We start from the raw sequence: 18,910 nt of genomic DNA on the forward strand, positions 1-18,910 counted from the left end.
ATTACAATATATTATATTTGCATCATATGTCTAATGGTTAAACCATGCAAGAAACATTTTCTTTTAAAATATCGTAAACAGTTTTGTTTATTCAGAGCGAAAAACCACTTAGAGAAGTTAGATTAGAATTTGTTATCTTTTCTGTAAATACAGTAGGTGGTGCGATTTATTTTTTTTATGTAAATTATTATTGTACTTTTTTTTAAATATATTAGAAATTTTTCTATTTTTACATTGCTGTTTACAATTATTGCGACATATTTTGTAAATAAATATGCAATAAAAATTAATTTTTACTTTGAAAAGTAGTCAACTTTCGTAAAATTTTAGGCGGAACTATTTTTATATTCAGCGTGTGGTTTATTCCGCTTGACGACAAATTCAGTCTGTTATTTATAAATAACTGTTTTTATCACATATGCGTTATTTCATCAATTGGGCAATCTTTTATTGTGTATTAAAAAGGTAATAACGATATTAAATATTAGGTCAATATTGACAAATGTCAATTTATCCGCCGTTGTCACTTTTAATCTTGGTCATTCCGCTTATAAACAGTATTTAGTCGATGTCTCTGATCTTGCCACACTCGATTTCTTGAGATGTACATTTTTCACTGTTTTTTGTCAGTTGATAAACAACAGTTTTTTTAAAACTTTTTTAAATATTTTTTTTATTTTTTTNTATTCTTACAGACTAATAAAGATCAGTTATTTACCACGTGTTTAAATAACTTACAAATAAAATTGCAAGTTGTTTTTGAAGAAGATGGCAAAGCTGTATGTCCATTTGGTAAAAAGAAGTGAAGAAGACTTTATACTAGCCGGATTATCAGAAGATAAGAAGCTATGGTGTACTCTACCTGATGATCAGCAGGACTTATTGCAACACAAGGTACTGTGTTCAAAATCTACCGTAAAAAGTGCGATTGCATCAATCAAACCAATTAAAGGTTATCGTAAAATAGGACTTAAATTGGACGATGACCTAAAAAGAGAATACTTTGACAAAGATGATAATTTGTGTTTCAAAAATTCTCCTCTGGAAGAATCTCTCGTAGTATCAGATACAAGCTGGTCCGAAAGAGAAATTATTTTAGCCAAGAAAATTGAGGAGTTAGAAATTAAATTAATTCAGAGAGATGAAAACAAATTGCAAGATGTTGAGAAGAAATTTATTTTACAAAAGTTTGACAAAACACAAAATCCTACTGAATGGTTCTCCCGATTTGAGAGTGAGTGCGCAAGAAACAAAATAAACAATATGCCACAGGTTATTGAAGCGCTACGTTTTTTTTTAACTGGATCCGCGAATCGGTGGTATGATTCAAGTTTAAAAAAAATAGGTTTGACTGATTTACATACATGGCGAAATTCTTTTCTAACTGTTTTCGGTGATAAAGGCTGGATTGAAGTGAGGAAAGCATATAACTTCAAGTATTTAGGCGGCTCTCTAATAGATTATGCTGTAACAAAAGAAAATTTGTGTTTGGAAATAGAAAGTAATAGTACCTTGGTTTCTAGAATAAACATGATTGTTATTGGGCTACCAATTGAAGTCCAAAATGAACTAGATCGGGAAGAAATAAATTCCATCGAAAAGTTATATACTGCCTTGAGAAAATTTGATAATCAATACCAACGTGTAAGAGAGTATACCTCGAATGATAGGACTGAAAAGGTAAACACAGGACTCCCACCTAAAAAGAAACAGACTGAGGTACAAACAAAAAGTCCATGTTATATGTGTGAGACATTGGGGTGGAAAAACCGATTTCATCCTACGTATGAATGTCGTAATAAAACGTTATATACTCAGAGAAAAGAATCGAATTTTATGGAAACAAAACAGAATTTGGACAGTATGGCTAAAATGATGAAAACAAAGTTCGACGGAAACACGTTAAACTAGAGAGCCCGGGGAAATTGATTCCATTAATTAATGTAAACGCAATAATTGAAAACAAAATGAAGATAAAGGCGGTGTATGACTCAGGATCTAATGTAAGTCTGATAAACCAAAGAGTTGTGGATGTTTTAAAACTAAGTTTGATGAAACATAACACCGTTTTCAGGACGATTAATGGTCTCAATTTCACTTCAGCCCGGGCAAATATTACGCTAAAAATTGGAAATATAAAAAAAAATTTAAACACTTTTGTAATCAAGAATAATAAGCTTTTATATGATCTTTTATTGGGTCTTGATGCTATAAAAAATTTTAGACTTATACAAGATGAAAATCTGAATGTTTTTCAAAAAATTAAAGATGATAAAGTAATAATAATCCACAATGATGATTCTAATAACCTTTTTAAAAGCAAGATGCAGAGTGATTATATGAAAGATGTTCCTGAGAAAGATGGTACTTACAAAGAGAAAAACAAAGGTGATAATAAAGGTGATAACATGATAACAGAAGAAAATAATGATATTAATAATGAAGACGATGGAAATATCCAGGTTCATCATCTTCAACATATTGATATAAAAACAATGATTCCCGATTTAAGTCACATTGATGACAAAGCAAAGCAATTAGAACTTTTGACTATTATCAACAGACACAAGAAAATCTTCGCTAAGGACAAATTTGATGTCGGAAAAGTGACTTCTAGAGAGGCTGAAATAAAGTTAATTCGAGATGAATATGTGACTGCACGTCCCTATAAATGTTCAATTCCTGATGAACAAGAAATAAAGGGACAAGTAAAAAAGTTATTGGCAGCTGACTTAATAGAAGAATCTGACTCACCGTTTGCATCACCTGTGACCCTTGCTTACAAGAAGGACGATGGTCGCAGATCAAGACTTTGCATTGACTTCAGAAATTTAAATAAGTTGGTTGTCCCAGAATGCTATCCCTTCCCGACAATTGGTGATATTGTGGAAAAAATTTCAAAATGTAAATATTTCACTGTGATAGACATAAATTCGGCCTTTTGGTGTATTAAGTTAAAGGAACANATATAATATGAAATATTCTTTTGTGTGGATGTATAAGTAAACAATTCGTCTAGTACGCTGTCAGTTTCGACATTCTGATTTTTGAAATAATTGCAGAAATTTCGTCACTACATACAAAAACCGGGAAGAGATCGTTTTCGGAAAATTTTTCAAATACATATAACTCTATATATTGGCATTGAAATCAAAATAGATTTAACTGCATGCCTAGTATCTAAACACTCGATATAATGTTATTTACTAGACTCGTGTTACACGTGGTCTAGTACATTCCTTGCCAAACGAAAATCGCGCCCGCAGTGGTACATCATAGCAATGAGGCAGATGTCATCTACATAGATGTCTTTAAGTCATATGACAGAGTAGAACGCAAACTGTTATAGTTAAAACTTATATCTATCTGGATTACTGGAAGAAATTTTTCTTGCATCTCTATTTTTCACCAACCATTAACCTTTTGTATTAGGCTATGATCAGATCAACTGATAATCTTTACTTTCTTGTTTCTCAAGGTGCTCATATCTTTCCATGTTTATTCAATATTTCCATTAATGACTTTCCATTCTAAAATGTTAAACTTCTCTTCACTTTGATGACATAATCATTTGCATGTCTATTACAACTACAGATGACTGCTTATCTCTCCTATCAGTTTTTGTCTTTGAATGCTCTGTACGCCTAGACTTTGGATAGCCCCTCTTTGATAGTACTATTAGTAACTGGTATCCTATGAGTAACTATGGATCTTAGTAAAACCATATTTTTTTCACCCGAAAATGGGACAAACGAGCAAACAAAACGGAAAGAAAACGACAAGAAACACCTTAACGATTAGTACCAATATCATTAATTAATTTAGATTTGATCCATCCTTAATTTGTATGGTCATCTATAATGGGTAAGTAAAGAAGATATTTGCAAAAGTTGTACGGTAGTTTCGGCAAATAAATAAACATAAAATAATTTGCCATGGCGAAAATTGTGTATGTTTTATTTTAAGTCCATAATATAATCTAGCCTTGTTAGAATAAATGTCGTCGAATATAATTTTTTATATTTATATTGCTTGTATACTTAAGAAGTTGAACGATATGCAGATTTTCACTCAATTTAGAGTTGCTATAAAAGTGGTCTTACCTTGACATATTCCCTCTTACAAAACTGTCCAGGCAAAAAATCTCATTCCCAAAGGTAAACAGTTTTTTATTTTTTCATTACATTTTATGACTAAACCGCAGTTTAAAATTTAATGTTATCACCAGTTTTAGAACTTTCAAACAGTATTCACTGATATTTTATGACATGTCAAGACCGAACGCTTAAAATTTTGTACATCGCTTATTAACTTTTATATCGGGTGTATTTTTATGACTAAATTATTTAACAGTTCATAGTACAGTAAGCCTGGCATGGCAGCCTTTAACCACTACCTTTTTTTTCATCAAGACTTTCTTTGTTTATTGAATTGCTCGATATGTCAATTTCGAATTAAATCAATTAATTAAAGAGTGCCATTCTTTCCGCTCCGTATGGAGAGCGTGTAAAAATGTTACCGGAACAAGGGTTGAAAATAAATGAAAAATTCCCTAATCATCACTATACCGCCTCAACATTGGTCATACGCAGTTGACAAACAAACCCTTACTTTTTAGTCAAAGCCTGAGGCTGAGTAAGGCAGAAAATTTGCGCGATGTGTCCTAGTTAATTGAAGGGTGTCATTTCTTGATTGCATAGCTCTTCAGTAAGACGAATTGGTAAAGAAGCTTCTAAACATCAATTAAATCTGATCGATGGGTGGTCCTTGGAGGGTCTAAATCGAAGAAATCATACCATCCGATTAAGAATAGACCATATCAAGTTCTCACACAAAACCTGCGTATGTGTTTGGCATGGAGATAAATGTTGCTCAATATGTTCCCCTTAATTCTTTGGCTCCATATAGGGAGAGTGTGAGAAAGCAATCCGATATGAGACTTGTTCTTGAGCACAAGGCAACGAGTATTTGTATCCCCTTATCTGATTTTTGGAGCAAACAGGGATGTTTAATACTACTTTATATATCTATTTTTATGTTCCTTTCGGGAAAATTAGCCTGGATATGTACTATTTGAGAGGCGATATTGAAATATTGAGTACCCATTATTTATCAATTAAATTAGTGGCACAATAAATGTAGATCGTGTTGACGAAATATCGAATCCACCACCAATCATGAAGTATCGTAAAAATGGATGAAGCAGGAATAAAAGTGTGACTGAGTCTAGGTTTAGAAATTGTTCGCGTTGTAGGCTGAAATGTCGTAGTTGTTGACATCCCCTGGAGCCTAACTTGGTGGCAGTATAGATAAGACCGAGACTCCAGACTGCCAAAACACAAAATGGGTGATTCATTATGTTCAATTATGTCCATGTATGCATGTGCAGATATCCGCAGAGTTGTTTATTTAAATCAATCAAACAATAGTGACTAATATAATGCCTGGTTTGTACATCGAACCGCCAAACCTGTCTGGTAATAAAAAATAAATCAATACAAAAAGAATAGTTAGTAATTATTAACTTATATTATTAACTAAGCTACATCAATATTATGTTTATTTGGAGGGCATGAGATGCGGTCTGGTGTGACTTAGGCTTTAGAAAAACATTTTCTTTATCGTGCCAACGTTTCGATCTTTATTGAGATCATCTTCAGGGCTCAAAGTGTTTGTTTTCCGTGTAGATGTGTCACTCTTGTGAGACGTGTTGAAAACGCACTTTATGATGTCAGACACTCTCAACGATCTCCAAATCTATCTACAATGACACGATAGAGTTATTGTTTGAAAACTACATGCGCTAAACATATAAGAGATTGCTTATATTTTTATAAACAAAATTTACTTTAATTAAAATCCTGACGAGGAATCGTGGCACGGTTCGAAAGATCGTCGATAGGACACGAGATATTTGTGATAAAAAAATATTTAGATGTAAAATTCAACGAAACGTGAAAAAATAATTAATCAACATTCGAATGTTGAATATTGAAGAGATTTGGAAATAAAAATTCAAAATGTCACCTCTAGATAGAAAATAATTTCGGGGAAAAATTCGACGAAGGTTTTATTGTTTCAAGTCAACCAGACTTTTAGAAACGATCTAATATAATTTGTATTGATTACATAATTTTATCTTTTTATATTTATTTAGACAAAGAATTCCTTCAAACTGTGGGTTTTCCAAAGCAAAGAACAGTGTAAAAATCAGTTATAATTTTTAAACAGTTTAATATTATTGCTGACTGTTACTTATTAGTGGTTTTGTTGTTCGAATTGTTTTCTTTTTTTTGAAAATTTGTAATTATCTGTGTTGAACAAGATCCAAACGGTTTTCAAGCAATATTCGTCAAAACCAATAAAAGTTTGCATCATATAACTTTGATAATTAAACAACAACAAAAATCTGCACCCAACGACTTGAGATAAGGAGAAAAATTTAATTAAAACGATAGCCAATTTAATATTTCAAGAACCATTATAAAAAATAGTAATAACCAACTTACACCTGCTGGAATATTGAAGAGATTTTGAAGGAAATAATATCGTGCCACAATATATAAAAGCCTGGCAAGTTTTAACAATAGTTCACTTGCGATACAGTACGTGAAGCGACGATGTCTCCTAAATTTCTAATCTGCATCGCCCTCGTCGTCTTAGCGGCCCAGGTATATTAAAATTCAGATTTTATAAACAAATTATATTCTTGCTTATACGCAATAAGTATTGGAGAATTTTGTAAAGTTTAAATAATTTTTTTAAATACTTAATTATTATAAAAATGATATTATCTTGATAATATTATTACTTTTATTCTATAGATTGTTATTAAAATTTCTTTTTTATCTTGACACACTCTATGGACAGACGGATACAATCAAAAACACACTTTTATAAAATTTAGTATTTCTTTTTTAAACAAGTTCGATTTCGGTGCTGCATGCTCGCCCTGTCAGTAGTATGGACTTACAACTACAAAATTTCATTGAACTCAATTACAATTTACACATTAGACTATGAAATTTTAATTGTTCTTTCTGCGTCAACAAGTTAACCAAGAATATCTCATTATTTCGATCAATTGAATTCGACGAATTTGAACCAAAACTAAAACCAATAATTCGTAGAAGTGGCCAAGAATGAAATTAAAAAAACACCTTTTTCGTTTTTCTGCCAACGTTTCGACCTTTATTCGGGTCATCGTCAGGACATAAATTCTTATGGCTCATATTGGTTTTGCGTGAAAGCATTGTGACCTCATTCTTGACCGCTCCTCACGACTTAACAAATTATGAAACAACAGATCACCAAGAAAAACACACTAAGTCCATTTGGGTCTGCATCCTGAAACTAAAGAATTATTGTTTTTAACAAGAATAATGAAGTCTTGCTTTATAGGATGGTTGTATAATGAAATAATCCTGATATTTTTATTAGGATTTGTGATAATGTAGATTTTATTATTAGACAAAATATTGCATGCTTTTTTAATATCGATTCTTAAAAAAAGTTCACTAGTGGCCTATGGGTTCCACCCCAGGGTAGTGTGTGAAGAATGTGAAAGACTAAATATGTTTAGTCAACATAAATATGGACAATGCTTATGAGAAAAGTTGGAAGATTAGTTCGAAAAACTGTACCATCGACTGAATCCCCCTTCCCGCCACAAAAAGGGTTAGGTCTGGCGGAAAAACAAGACCTCTGGGCCATTTGTGTAAATCCATCCAGACACTGACCATTTTATCTTTATGCAATTAAGTTCATCTCACTCAGAAATCTGTTAAACTACTTTTCTCTGCTATCCGCCATAGTACATTTTAATTTACAAAAATTCCAAATATAAAAAAAATAATTCCTTGTATATTACAAATATGCATTATTATAATACATTTAATTTTTATTGGAAATCAAAACATTTTGTTACAAGGGTTCGCAACAGCAGAGGTTATATCAGCCCTTGAGGTGCCGGTGTTTTCGAAAAAAAGGTCAGCCAGCCTTGCATTCGAACCCCGGACCTCTACCTTTCAGGGATGAGTGCCTTGGCCAACGCCGTAACGGTTGCGACCACCAACGACTCTTTTAACATTCTAATATCTCAAATCTTTTTTTTTACCTACAATTGGGAACGGATATTGGGATAACACTTAGGCCAAAGTATTGGAGTGATGTGGCATGAGAGAGTTGACTGTGGAACTTTGTATACAATATTCCCGCAGTATAATGTACACCCAGTCTAATACATCTATGGAACTTGGTAAATTTTTGAAACATTAACTTTGGGTATAAATGGGGTTTTATGGTCGTTTTGGAGCGTAGGGACAGAGACAGTTATAAATGCGGACCATTTCTAATTGATTTAAGAAGTTTAAATAGAAAAGATTAGAAACTTTTAGGAAATCTTTAATCTAGAAATCATTAGTAAGGTGTCAAAAACATAGAAAAAATAAGCTGCAACGTAGGTATTTATGTTCACTGATGAGCATTTATAATTAAATGGTGTTTTTCTAACAACAGCAAAGTAGCAATTGTAAAAAATTATAGATTGCTTACATCTGAAAAAACCTAGTAATCGAAAAATTACATTGACAATTGTGCTGTCAATACGTTAAATCTTATTTTCTTTTTGAATTTGACAGCTCAGGTAATTTCTGTAATGATTTAAAAAAAAGCAAAAATGTGTGGTGTGGTGATTAGTGACCGTTAATCGATAATTAGACCGCATCTCACGATTTCTGAATAAAAAGCAAAAAGATGTTTGATGTCAATTTTATGTTGATAACTTTCTAAATTTACTCAGGCAACATTCTCGCTTAAATATCACTCAAACCAGGTACAACTTAACGCGGCTTCAGTGAGGAGCTGTACAATGTTTATAGGAACACATAATTTTACTATACGGGTTGTATTTTGTGACACTAAAAATTGTATGTTGGTTTCAGTGCAATGCAGCTAAACAACAATCGATCAAATTGAAGGCACAATCCTTATTGGAAAAATTCAAGGCATGGTTGAACAACAAGCTAGAACAATTTAAACAGAAAGTGCTCAACGCAGAACAGAAGATGAAGAATTTCAAAGATTCGTTGCTGAACAAAGGTCTAACGTATATACATGAGCCTGTCGTCTCCGTTGAGAAAGATTTAGCCACATGGAAATCCATGTTCCCCGAAAAGTGCATCACAACCGCACAAACCCAGCTCAAAGAAGTGAAGACTGCCAGCGCAAAGGAGTTCTTCAAGTGTGCTAACCTCACCAATGCTTTCGAAGATGCCGCCAAACTCGTCTCAAATTCAGCTGAAATGTTAACCAAACTCTCGACCTTGTTCAGCGACTTTTTCCATGCCGTCTTCAAATGCCAGCCAGTTTTCACGTACAAAGGTTTTCAGTGTGCCCGTAAATACATCCTTAAGGTCATGAACGACGTCAAAGAAGATGTTCCCGTCGTGAAACCGTACTTTGAAAAAATGGAAAAACTTGGATTAGACTTGAAAGAACAAATACAAACTTGTCTTCATCCGCCAAAAGCAAAACTGCAAAAAGATCTCAACAACCTAATCACCTCTCTTCACAGCTGTGTGGCATAAAGTTAAAAATTATCGATGATAAATACACAAGAATGTTTCGATAATATATTTTTTTACCTGTACGTAAATTAATTAACACCGTTATTAAATGTTGCAAATAGATCAAAACAGCAGAATTACATCTCCCCCTTTTTGTCAGTCACAGAAATTATATTTCGTATTGTCATTACAAAGATACAAAAATAAAGACAGTTATAATAATATATAATTTATTTATACTTATCACAAACACATTTCCATTTTGTACCCACCACAAAAACTACTAAAACCAATTAGAAGAGTAATTGTGTATAAAAAATAATGCAGATGTTAAGAAAAAAATATTAAAAACCAAAAGAGAAAGAAAAAGAAAAGATAATGGCAGAGAGCAACACAGGGAGAGAAATGTTGAAAGGGATAGAGAAAAGTAGAGTGGGATCAAAAGTCATCGACAGAGTGAAAGAAGGAGAAATAAAAGAGAGAGAGAGAGAGAGAGAGAGAGAAAGAGAGAAATTGAGACAGAGAGAAAAAAGAGTGAGAGAAGGAGAGAAATAGGCAGAGACAACTGGGAAAAGAAAAAAGAGGCAGAATGAGACATAGCAAAAGAAAGAGTGAGAGAGAGCGGTGAGAGGGTAGAAATGCAAATGAGTAACGAACGAAACGATAACAAAGTTGATTTAAGGTTTGCAATTTAAAACGTGCAATTTAAAAATTTCACTTTAATTTAAACGATGATTTTGAAAAAATGTTAAAAATACATAGTTAATAAAAAAACAAAACGAAAACCTTGTCACTTATAAAAACTACGAATGCCCATAACAAAACAACAGAAGACAAACATGACCAAAACCATTACTCTGAAGATCATAGAGCACATAGACATTACAAATTAACAATAATTAACAAATTAATTACAAAACATTACAAAAATGAACATTTTAACGTGATTTTTTAAAACAGAATCAAACATTTTGGGATATTTTGTAAACATCCACGAGGATAGGGTGTAGCTTGCTCGTCATCGATCATCCCAGTCTGAGGTTACCCCAACACACTTTGCATCCTAGTAAAATGCCAAGTTGACAGACCTGGATGATCAGAGACGATCAAAAAATAGACAAAAATACTACATTGCATATCTTTACACCATTTTTCAAAATTAAACACAACCATTATATTATTATAATTATTGATTATATTAAAAGTGTATAAGCAGAAAAATATGTATATAAATATTATACAAGATAAATGACTCAAACTTAAAAATCCTAACTCCGAGGATTCGGACCCCACAATGAGTTTTATTTGTTCACTGATGCGTCCGAAACCACTATATTAAAACTCCGTTTAATCGAAAGAGAAAATGAGAAATACCTGAAATAAAAAAATTTTATATCCAATAAGTTCAATAAAAATATAAACAATTATTAAGTCATTGACAAGAAAGGCTCGCTATTCTCCAACAGATGATCTGAGTTTGATATGGTTATAAAATCGCCCAGGTGTATAAACGACATGTAATTGGGCAAGATGGATAGAGCTTCTCAATGGTTATTATTTTGAGTTCATACCCCTGTTAAAAAATGGTGTGGTTATTTTACCATTTCTGGCGGAATTGAAATACTGAGCAATATTGAAATATAATTTGATAATAATAAAGGCGAGGTCCTAACAAATATAATATTATTTACCGAAATCTTTGAAATCTTAATTGAAGCAAAATAAGCATGAAATTTCTGTAAAAATAAATGATCAAATCAAACATGGGAAATACGAAATTATCAAATTGATTCTGAAGATGGACTTTTACACTTCCAATCCAAAACAACGCAATCACTGAAAATTTATTTACCTTTAGTTTTAAAGTAAATTTAGGATTATTACGCACTTATTTGCTTGGCATTTAAGAAACTTAAAACCACTTTGAGGACCTATCTTTGAAAAAAGATTATTATAAGTAGAAGTAGATATTGAAAGTTATGTGCTCAAGCTAAAGGCCCAGTGTTACAAAATTTGGGTTCATGCAGTCCGAAATCAATACCAGCCTATGGAAAAAATTTAGATTGATTTTTATAAACTAACGAAAACAAATCGGGGAAATTGATATTTATTTATCGTGGTTCATAGTTTCTCTAAATTGTTATGGGAAATTCCTACAACCGATCAAAAACCTGAAACTGTATTAAAAATATGAAACGATTACATATTTGTACAACACGATATATCAAACGCTATACTCAAGTCCACATATTTTCCATTGCAATGGAATTTCTGTTTAATTAAAATGGTTCACAGGCCAAATAAACCTTCTGATTTTCCCAGTTCCTATCGATCCGTTAGTCTCCTTTCTCTGCTTGCCCAAATTATAGATAAAATGCTTCTCCGATTATTGCCGTAATTGAAAATTGTAATATTATTCTAGATCATCAGTTTGGATTCTGATCATTTCACTCGAAAACTCAACAATTGCATCGCGTTGCTGCAATATCGCCTCTTTCCACAACAAACAGCTTTGCTTGGGTGTCTTTTGTTGATTTAGAACAGGCCTTCAATCGAATCTGGCCCTCTAGCTTGCTTTGTTAACTGAAGAACATCCTCCCTTATACGTACTATTTCATGCTAAGATCTTATCTGACGAACCGATTTTGCCGAGTTCGACAAGGAACTGAATTTTCACCGTACATATCCATAAGGGCGAGTATTCCTCAGAGAAGTATACTCGGCCCATTTCTATTTTCAATATACGCTGCAGATATTCGTACACATGTTCACATTTTGACACATAATTCGCTGATGATAAAGCGATTCTTAATAATTAACACTCAATACTTACAACAACACTTGAATTCATTAATAGTATGGAGCACAAAGTGAAGAATGAAGATAAACCTAATAAAAAGCGTATCGATAAATTTTACCTTACGTAAAAATATCTCTCCTGCAGTGAGTATAAATGGAACCCCATTGCCTACTGACACATTACATGACTTTGAATCCCCACTCAAGACGGTAAAGACAGCAAACAAACCGACGTTATAAATTTTTAAAAAGACTACTAGATTCACGATCAAGATTAGACATTGCAACAAACTTTTAATTTACAAGACAATGTTGACATGACCTATCTGGGCGTACGGTTGTGAAGAGTAGGGCTCAACCAACGATTCCAATTCCCAACGTCTCCAATCAATATGATTAAAAATTCTCCGTCTACTATAAATGTTAATAATAAACTATAAATGTTCCTTTTTATGTTTCAAATTACACTATTCATAACGAAGTATACATCCCGTTTGTACATGAATAAAAATATAATAAAAAATTGTTCTGAAAGAAAGTTTACCAAAACACCGGAAAATCATTTGGTGAGAATAAATGTAACTAATAGTTTATTACCTGATTTTGATCATAATAACTGATTAAGAATAAAACTAGGTAAACAATTTCTTACTTAAAGTTTAATTTAAAATATTAAAATTTATATAAAAAAATTAATTGCACAAAATAAAAAAAATGAAAGATCAGTCAGAGTTTATTTTTCCTGCAAACACTTTGCTTCCAACCTTATTTTCGAGTACTCCTCTTACAAATTATCGATATCATTCCAAAATGTTTGTGCAAGCAACATCATGAACTTTTAACGTTGTGGTCGTTCTCGATATATAACGGGTCAACTAGGAACATGGCATGATTTGAACGAAGAAAAGGACAGAAATGAGTGCCAGCAAACTTGGACGACTGGGATGCATCAGCCAGCTACATTTTACCTACTTACCTACCACCGATAAGGTGCCCAATATGACAGCTCATAGGATTATGATATAACCTATGATGATACATGAAGGCAACCAACAACATACTACAAACATTTACAGCTGCGGCAATAACAAAAAAGGGAAAAATGGAAAGATGATCACCTACACGACATGATACCAAGACAAGGCGTACTAAGTATCACTACTGTGAAAACAATCACAAAAGCAGTATTAAATGACGTGAAAGTAAATACTACAAAATGTACAATATCTCTATTCATTTTTAAGAAGTTTATTTTATTTTGTTGCTTTGTTGGACGTAAATATGTAGTCAAATAATACCGGGCAGGGGGGAATCTTACCATCCAACACATAAAAGACTATGGAACTTATACAAATAGTTCAGCAATCGATAACTTTCAAGTAACAGTGACAATGATAGTGACAATAATCTTGATGTAGTTTACTGTCACTATTATTGTCACAGAATAATATATTTTCTCCTTACAGTACTACAAATGTGTCGTTTCTCCGCCATAATTGAGGGCATATAAATCATTGTTTATTTTTAATTAAGTATAATTACTTGTAATAAACTGAAAATTTAAAAAGTAAAACTCACTTTTGTTACAAACCAGGCAAAGGACTTCTGTCAATCCGACAACGTAAAGGAATCTTTTCAATTAATTAAGATTTTGGAGGAGATAAAAAAGTCAGCGTCACAAGCGGGATTCGAACCCACGAACTTCTGCTAAATACGCCGCTGCTCTACCACTTGAGCGATCGTGACTTCGATTCGCTCGGACAGCAACCTTCCATCTCAACCTCACCTTTTGAATTTTTCCTCCTTTTTGCCATTTTTCAACCTAAAATGTAAAGGAATCTTTTCTATTCCAGAATGCAAAAACTCTCAAAGAAAATGAGATTATTATGCACGCATGCTGCAAGGAGGTTGAGTTTTGAATTGTGCATTTCATTTATAACGAAGTATGTAATAACAATGTATACATAATTGGAATACGTCGAAATTTTCTTCTTGAATGTACGATTTTACATTGCATATACTATAATTGAAAATATTTATATTTATGTAAGTTATGGTAAAGCCTTCACGGTACTTTTTAAAGTTAAGATTTCTTTGGGTTTCGCCTTTCTGTCTTTCAGTATAATATGTCGTCACTGTCTACGAAAGATAGGAATGGGTTCGATTTTGTAGTCATTTGCTATTGTGAGACTAAAATTAAAACACTTAAGATATGTTTCTCTAATTACACAACACTGTCAATCAACGCCTCCTAACAATCAAAAAATTCTTCCACATTACTATATAAAGAACGTGGAAAATTGTGCAATTCAGTTCAAATCAGGCAAGCTATGAAAATGTACACGAAACTTTTCATTTGTGTAATCTTAGTCTTAGCAGCAGCTCAGGTAAGCTTTTTGCCACAATACTTATTATTTTACTTACACAATTACTTATTAAATTTGCAATTATCGTTAAAAAAGTTGCAAAGATAAAATTGATAAAACTATTAATATATAAAATATTTTAGTGAAAACCAGAAAAATGAGGTTATACACAGACAGAATTGTATGTGTTGTAATTTACAGAAACAATAGTACTCCAAACTTCTTTTTCTATTTCTCCATACTCTATATACATACACTTACACAAAAACAGCCCAGGTACTCGATTTCTGTGGGCTAGCCTCCTACATACTTTAAAATCTTAATTTATGAATATTTAAAGGAGTAATTTTGAATCAACTAAGGCACTAGTGTTTTTTACAAGTTTATTGTGTTTTTTTTGCCTATGCTTCTATTTTTGCCTAGTCGATAATTATACTAGTTGTAATTGTAAAAAATATACATTAGTTATAATTTTCATATTTTCTATTATAAATTGTATTTGTTTTTAGTGTGAAGCCGCTTTGCACTTCGAGAAAGAGGCAGAGGAATTCGTAAACAAATTTACGACTTGGATAAACAATAAGGAATACAAACTCAAAAACAAAGTAGAACATGCCGTGGAAGATCTCAAGGAACTCAATGAATCCTTGGCTAAACGTTCCGTAGAACGAATGCAAGCTTCCCTCTTAATGGTCCAAAAAGATTTGAATTTGTGGAGAAAGAATTTTCCCGAAAAGTGCTACAACCCGGCTAACGAAAAACTCAAAACGCTGAAGACCACCAGCGCTAATCAATTCTACGCGTGCTATGAGGGTTCTGAGGCAGTTGCCGACTTAAACAAACTTGTTACCAAAGTCAAAGACTTGACGAGCAAAGTAACCGAACTTTTCCAAACCGTCTTGGCCGGCTTGCCACATTGTGAACCCTACGTGACCGGCGAGGGTGCGAAATGCGTCAACGCATATGTCCTAAAGATCGTACAATATTTTACGACCGATTTTCCGCAGTTGAAAGATTATTACGAAGAGTTGGACATGGCTGGCCAAGAGGTTAAGACTCAAGCCGAAACGTGCCTTGAAGCACCTAGGACGGAAATGAACAAACAACTCACCTCCCTCATTGAGAATCTCCATATCTGTTCCGCATAATTACTAAAATACAAATAAAACAAACAATTTTCTTTAGGTATTGATTATCTATTCATCCTTATTTTCCGCTACAGAACTATATCTCTCGGTCAACTTTCCTTTTTTATCTCAATCCATCCATTTTTATTTATAAGCAGTGCTTCAGTACCCTCAAACAATGAATGTTGAATAGACATTGCTTTCTTTTATAAAACTCCAGTAACATGGTTAATGCTCTACCTTTTATGCGAATAATTACGAAATTTCCTTCTTTGCACTAATCAAGCAGATGAAAAGTAGGCACCCAACGAGAATGACTATGTTGAGGTTTTGTCCTGTACCTGCCTATGGAACCGACATTTGGACAATTTTCGACAATATTCTTCGCCGTATATTTGAGCCTGTGAAAGTGAGAGATAGAAAACAGGAAAGGTACAATCGGGAGCTCTATTCGACTTTTAATGTGCCTGATGTAATCATGTTTATGGACTATCAGAGGCGAGTATGTAATAAGAATTAACGATGAAAAGATCGATGTTTTCTTATATTTCGACCTCAACAGTTTAACTTTTTAAGGTCATCTCAAAAAAACAACAACCAGTTTTTCTTTCAATCCATACCGTTCGGGTTTATTTTAATCCTTCCTCAGGTGGGTTAACGCAGTGGTTAAAAAAGAAAAACTGGTTGTTGTTTTGATGACCTATTATCCCACCTTCGAGAAGGAAAAATCATAAGATGAAAAGATCCTGAAGAATTCGAAATATGTCCTAAAGATACTTACTCGTTCAAGAAGGCATCCAATGCTACTCTGGTTGGCAACATAACAGAAGATGCCAAGAACCTGCAAAGTGTCAAAAACTGGAAAGCCCTTGAGGAAGATTCTCTAACTAGATTATCGCGCTGATAATAAATTGTGAAATTACTGCGTCATTTTTGTCTTGATTGTCATGCAAATTGTTGAGCCAGTAAATAATTCAAATCAAAAAATGACAACGAATAATTTCTGCGGTATGCACTAAGGGCAATTACCGCATCGATGGTAAAATCCAGAGCCGTTTGGGATTGTATTAGGGCCCTGTCAGACTTTCGCCGCGACAGAGAAATGTGAAAAAGTTTATCAAAGGGACATCGGAGAAACTGCGTCAGAACTGCTCAATTTTAAACTGCTTAATTTTAGAAATGTTAGGACAAGAATTATGGTTAGCCTGTTGGATAGATTATGGCGGCGAACAATCAAATTGTCGCCTAACCCCTACTGCTAGAATATCCCATCGTTCAATGCGAGACTATTGGAAAAGAAAGAGGCTCTATGAGGGATGGTGGAGGAGTCGGGTTTCGAGCGAGAAAGGACGAAAGAAGTGGCCTGTAAGAGTCTGCGCAAACCAGAAAACAAGAAGTGTGTAATTTATTTTTTTATATCGTATGTACGATTTATACTTTTTCAAAAAATTATATCAGCTCGTAGTTTTGGTCATAGGAAAATTAGTGTATATTTTTATTATTTTATTTTGTATATAAACAGATTCAATTTTTTTTAAATAACTAAATATATTGGACTTTATAAGTAGGAAAGTATTTGTTTATTTTTTCTGTTATAGGAAAGTATTTGTTTATGTTTTTTTATTTTTTAATAATAGAAAGAATTGTTTAATAAATAGGTTTATAGTGGAATTTATTTTATTTAATTTACCCTAATATTACAAGATACTGCAGACTCCGTAGGTAAATGTATATGACTCGGAGAAGCAGAATCAAGCCTGCGATATTGCGAGGAAGAAGAAGAAACAAGTTTGTTGGTACAAAGACCTATGCAGGCTGAAAGTCCTACTCCTGGGAGAAGAAATGTCAGGACCAGAGGATACTCACAGAAGTCCTTTAAAAATCTTTGGAATCTGGAAAATACTTACAACTAATGATAATCTCTAAACAACAATGGAGATGAGCAATGGACCGTTGTAATCGTTGTAAAATAGCCTACTACTTTTTCTAATCTAATTTGATTTTTGGTATTTATCTCTTGGTTCCTTTTACTGCAAAAGAATACAAACCTTGTCAACCCTGAAGAAAAATAGACACGATCCTCGTCCCAATTTTTGCCAAACTCAGTGCAGTTAAGTCTTCCATAATCGGAGTTTTAGAATGCACGGTGGGTCACATGTAATAAAAAAGACTGTCGTATTGCTATTAGAAAACATTATTCATTATTAAATTAATTAACTCTGAACATTGCTTCAACAAACACAGCTTCGCTTTACCAAATCTTACTTTTTCAAGTTCGCTATTAACACAACTTGAATGAATCAGGCACATCCCATCTACACAAATTTCTAGGCATTTGATAGAATAAACCACAATTTGTTATTGTGGAAACTTAAATCTATCAGGAGTAGTACGTATGTGCCTTGGATCTCTACTTTTAACTAACAGTAATCTACTTGTACGAGGCAGTTATCATTCTCAAGAAATGAAGGTTTCCTCTCGTGTTTCTCAAAGTGCTCATCTCTTTCCAAGATTATGTAATATTTTTTATCAATGATCTTCCATTCTAAAATACACAACTTCTCATGACTTTGATAGATGACTGCTTATTTCTTCAATCTGACTTTGAATGCTCTATACCTGGTCTTTAGTTAGCCATCTCTTTCTTAATATGATTAACTGAATAATTCTATGAGTTTTAACCGGTTTAAAACTTAGTAAAAAAATATTTTTTCATTCGAAAATGGGACAACCAAAGCAAACAGAACGAAAAGATAACGGTAAAAAAAACCTTTAACAATTAGTGCCAAACTCATTAATTAATTTCGATTAAGAATGGATCATTAATTTGAATGCTTATCTTTAATGGGCAAGAAAAGCAGGCCATACTTGAAAAAATAAATAAATTGAAGTTTTAACAAGAAATGTAAGATAATATGCCATGACGAAAATTTGGTATGTTTTAGTTGAAGTTTATTACAATAATTGTCGTCCAATTATGTGTATAATTTTTTAATATTTATTTTGATTGTTATAAACGTAAGAAGTTGAACGATAAGCAGATTTCCACCCA

General features: G+C 32.9%; 3 protein-coding genes across 3 annotated transcripts; all 3 read left to right on the forward strand.

The window, feature by feature from the left end:
• The first annotated feature begins 699 nt into the window (after positions 1 to 699).
• LOC106673706 lies at positions 700 to 1,930 on the forward strand. Its single transcript, XM_024229880.1, has one exon. It carries the CDS (start codon positions 769 to 771, stop codon positions 1,909 to 1,911), a length of 1,143 nt encoding a protein of 380 aa, XP_024085648.1. The 5' UTR covers positions 700 to 768; the 3' UTR covers positions 1,912 to 1,930.
• A 4,629-nt stretch (positions 1,931 to 6,559) lies between these two features.
• LOC106669115 lies at positions 6,560 to 9,792 on the forward strand. Its single transcript, XM_014398394.2, has 2 exons — positions 6,560 to 6,671; positions 8,943 to 9,792. The coding sequence occupies exons 1-2, from the start codon at positions 6,621 to 6,623 to the stop codon at positions 9,585 to 9,587; spliced, it is 696 nt and encodes a 231-aa protein (XP_014253880.1). The 5' UTR covers positions 6,560 to 6,620; the 3' UTR covers positions 9,588 to 9,792.
• A 4,863-nt stretch (positions 9,793 to 14,655) lies between these two features.
• On the forward strand, positions 14,656 to 15,919 carry LOC106669116. Its single transcript, XM_014398395.2, has 2 exons — positions 14,656 to 14,752; positions 15,241 to 15,919. Exons 1-2 carry the CDS (start codon positions 14,696 to 14,698, stop codon positions 15,877 to 15,879), a joined length of 696 nt encoding a protein of 231 aa, XP_014253881.1. The 5' UTR covers positions 14,656 to 14,695; the 3' UTR covers positions 15,880 to 15,919.
• The last annotated feature ends 2,991 nt before the right edge of the window (positions 15,920 to 18,910 follow it).

This window comes from Cimex lectularius, unplaced genomic scaffold (genome assembly GCF_000648675.2).
Source record: "Cimex lectularius strain Harlan isolate CLEC.00 unplaced genomic scaffold, Clec_2.1 scaffold472, whole genome shotgun sequence".
Classification (NCBI taxonomy): Eukaryota; Metazoa; Arthropoda; class Insecta; order Hemiptera; family Cimicidae; genus Cimex; species Cimex lectularius.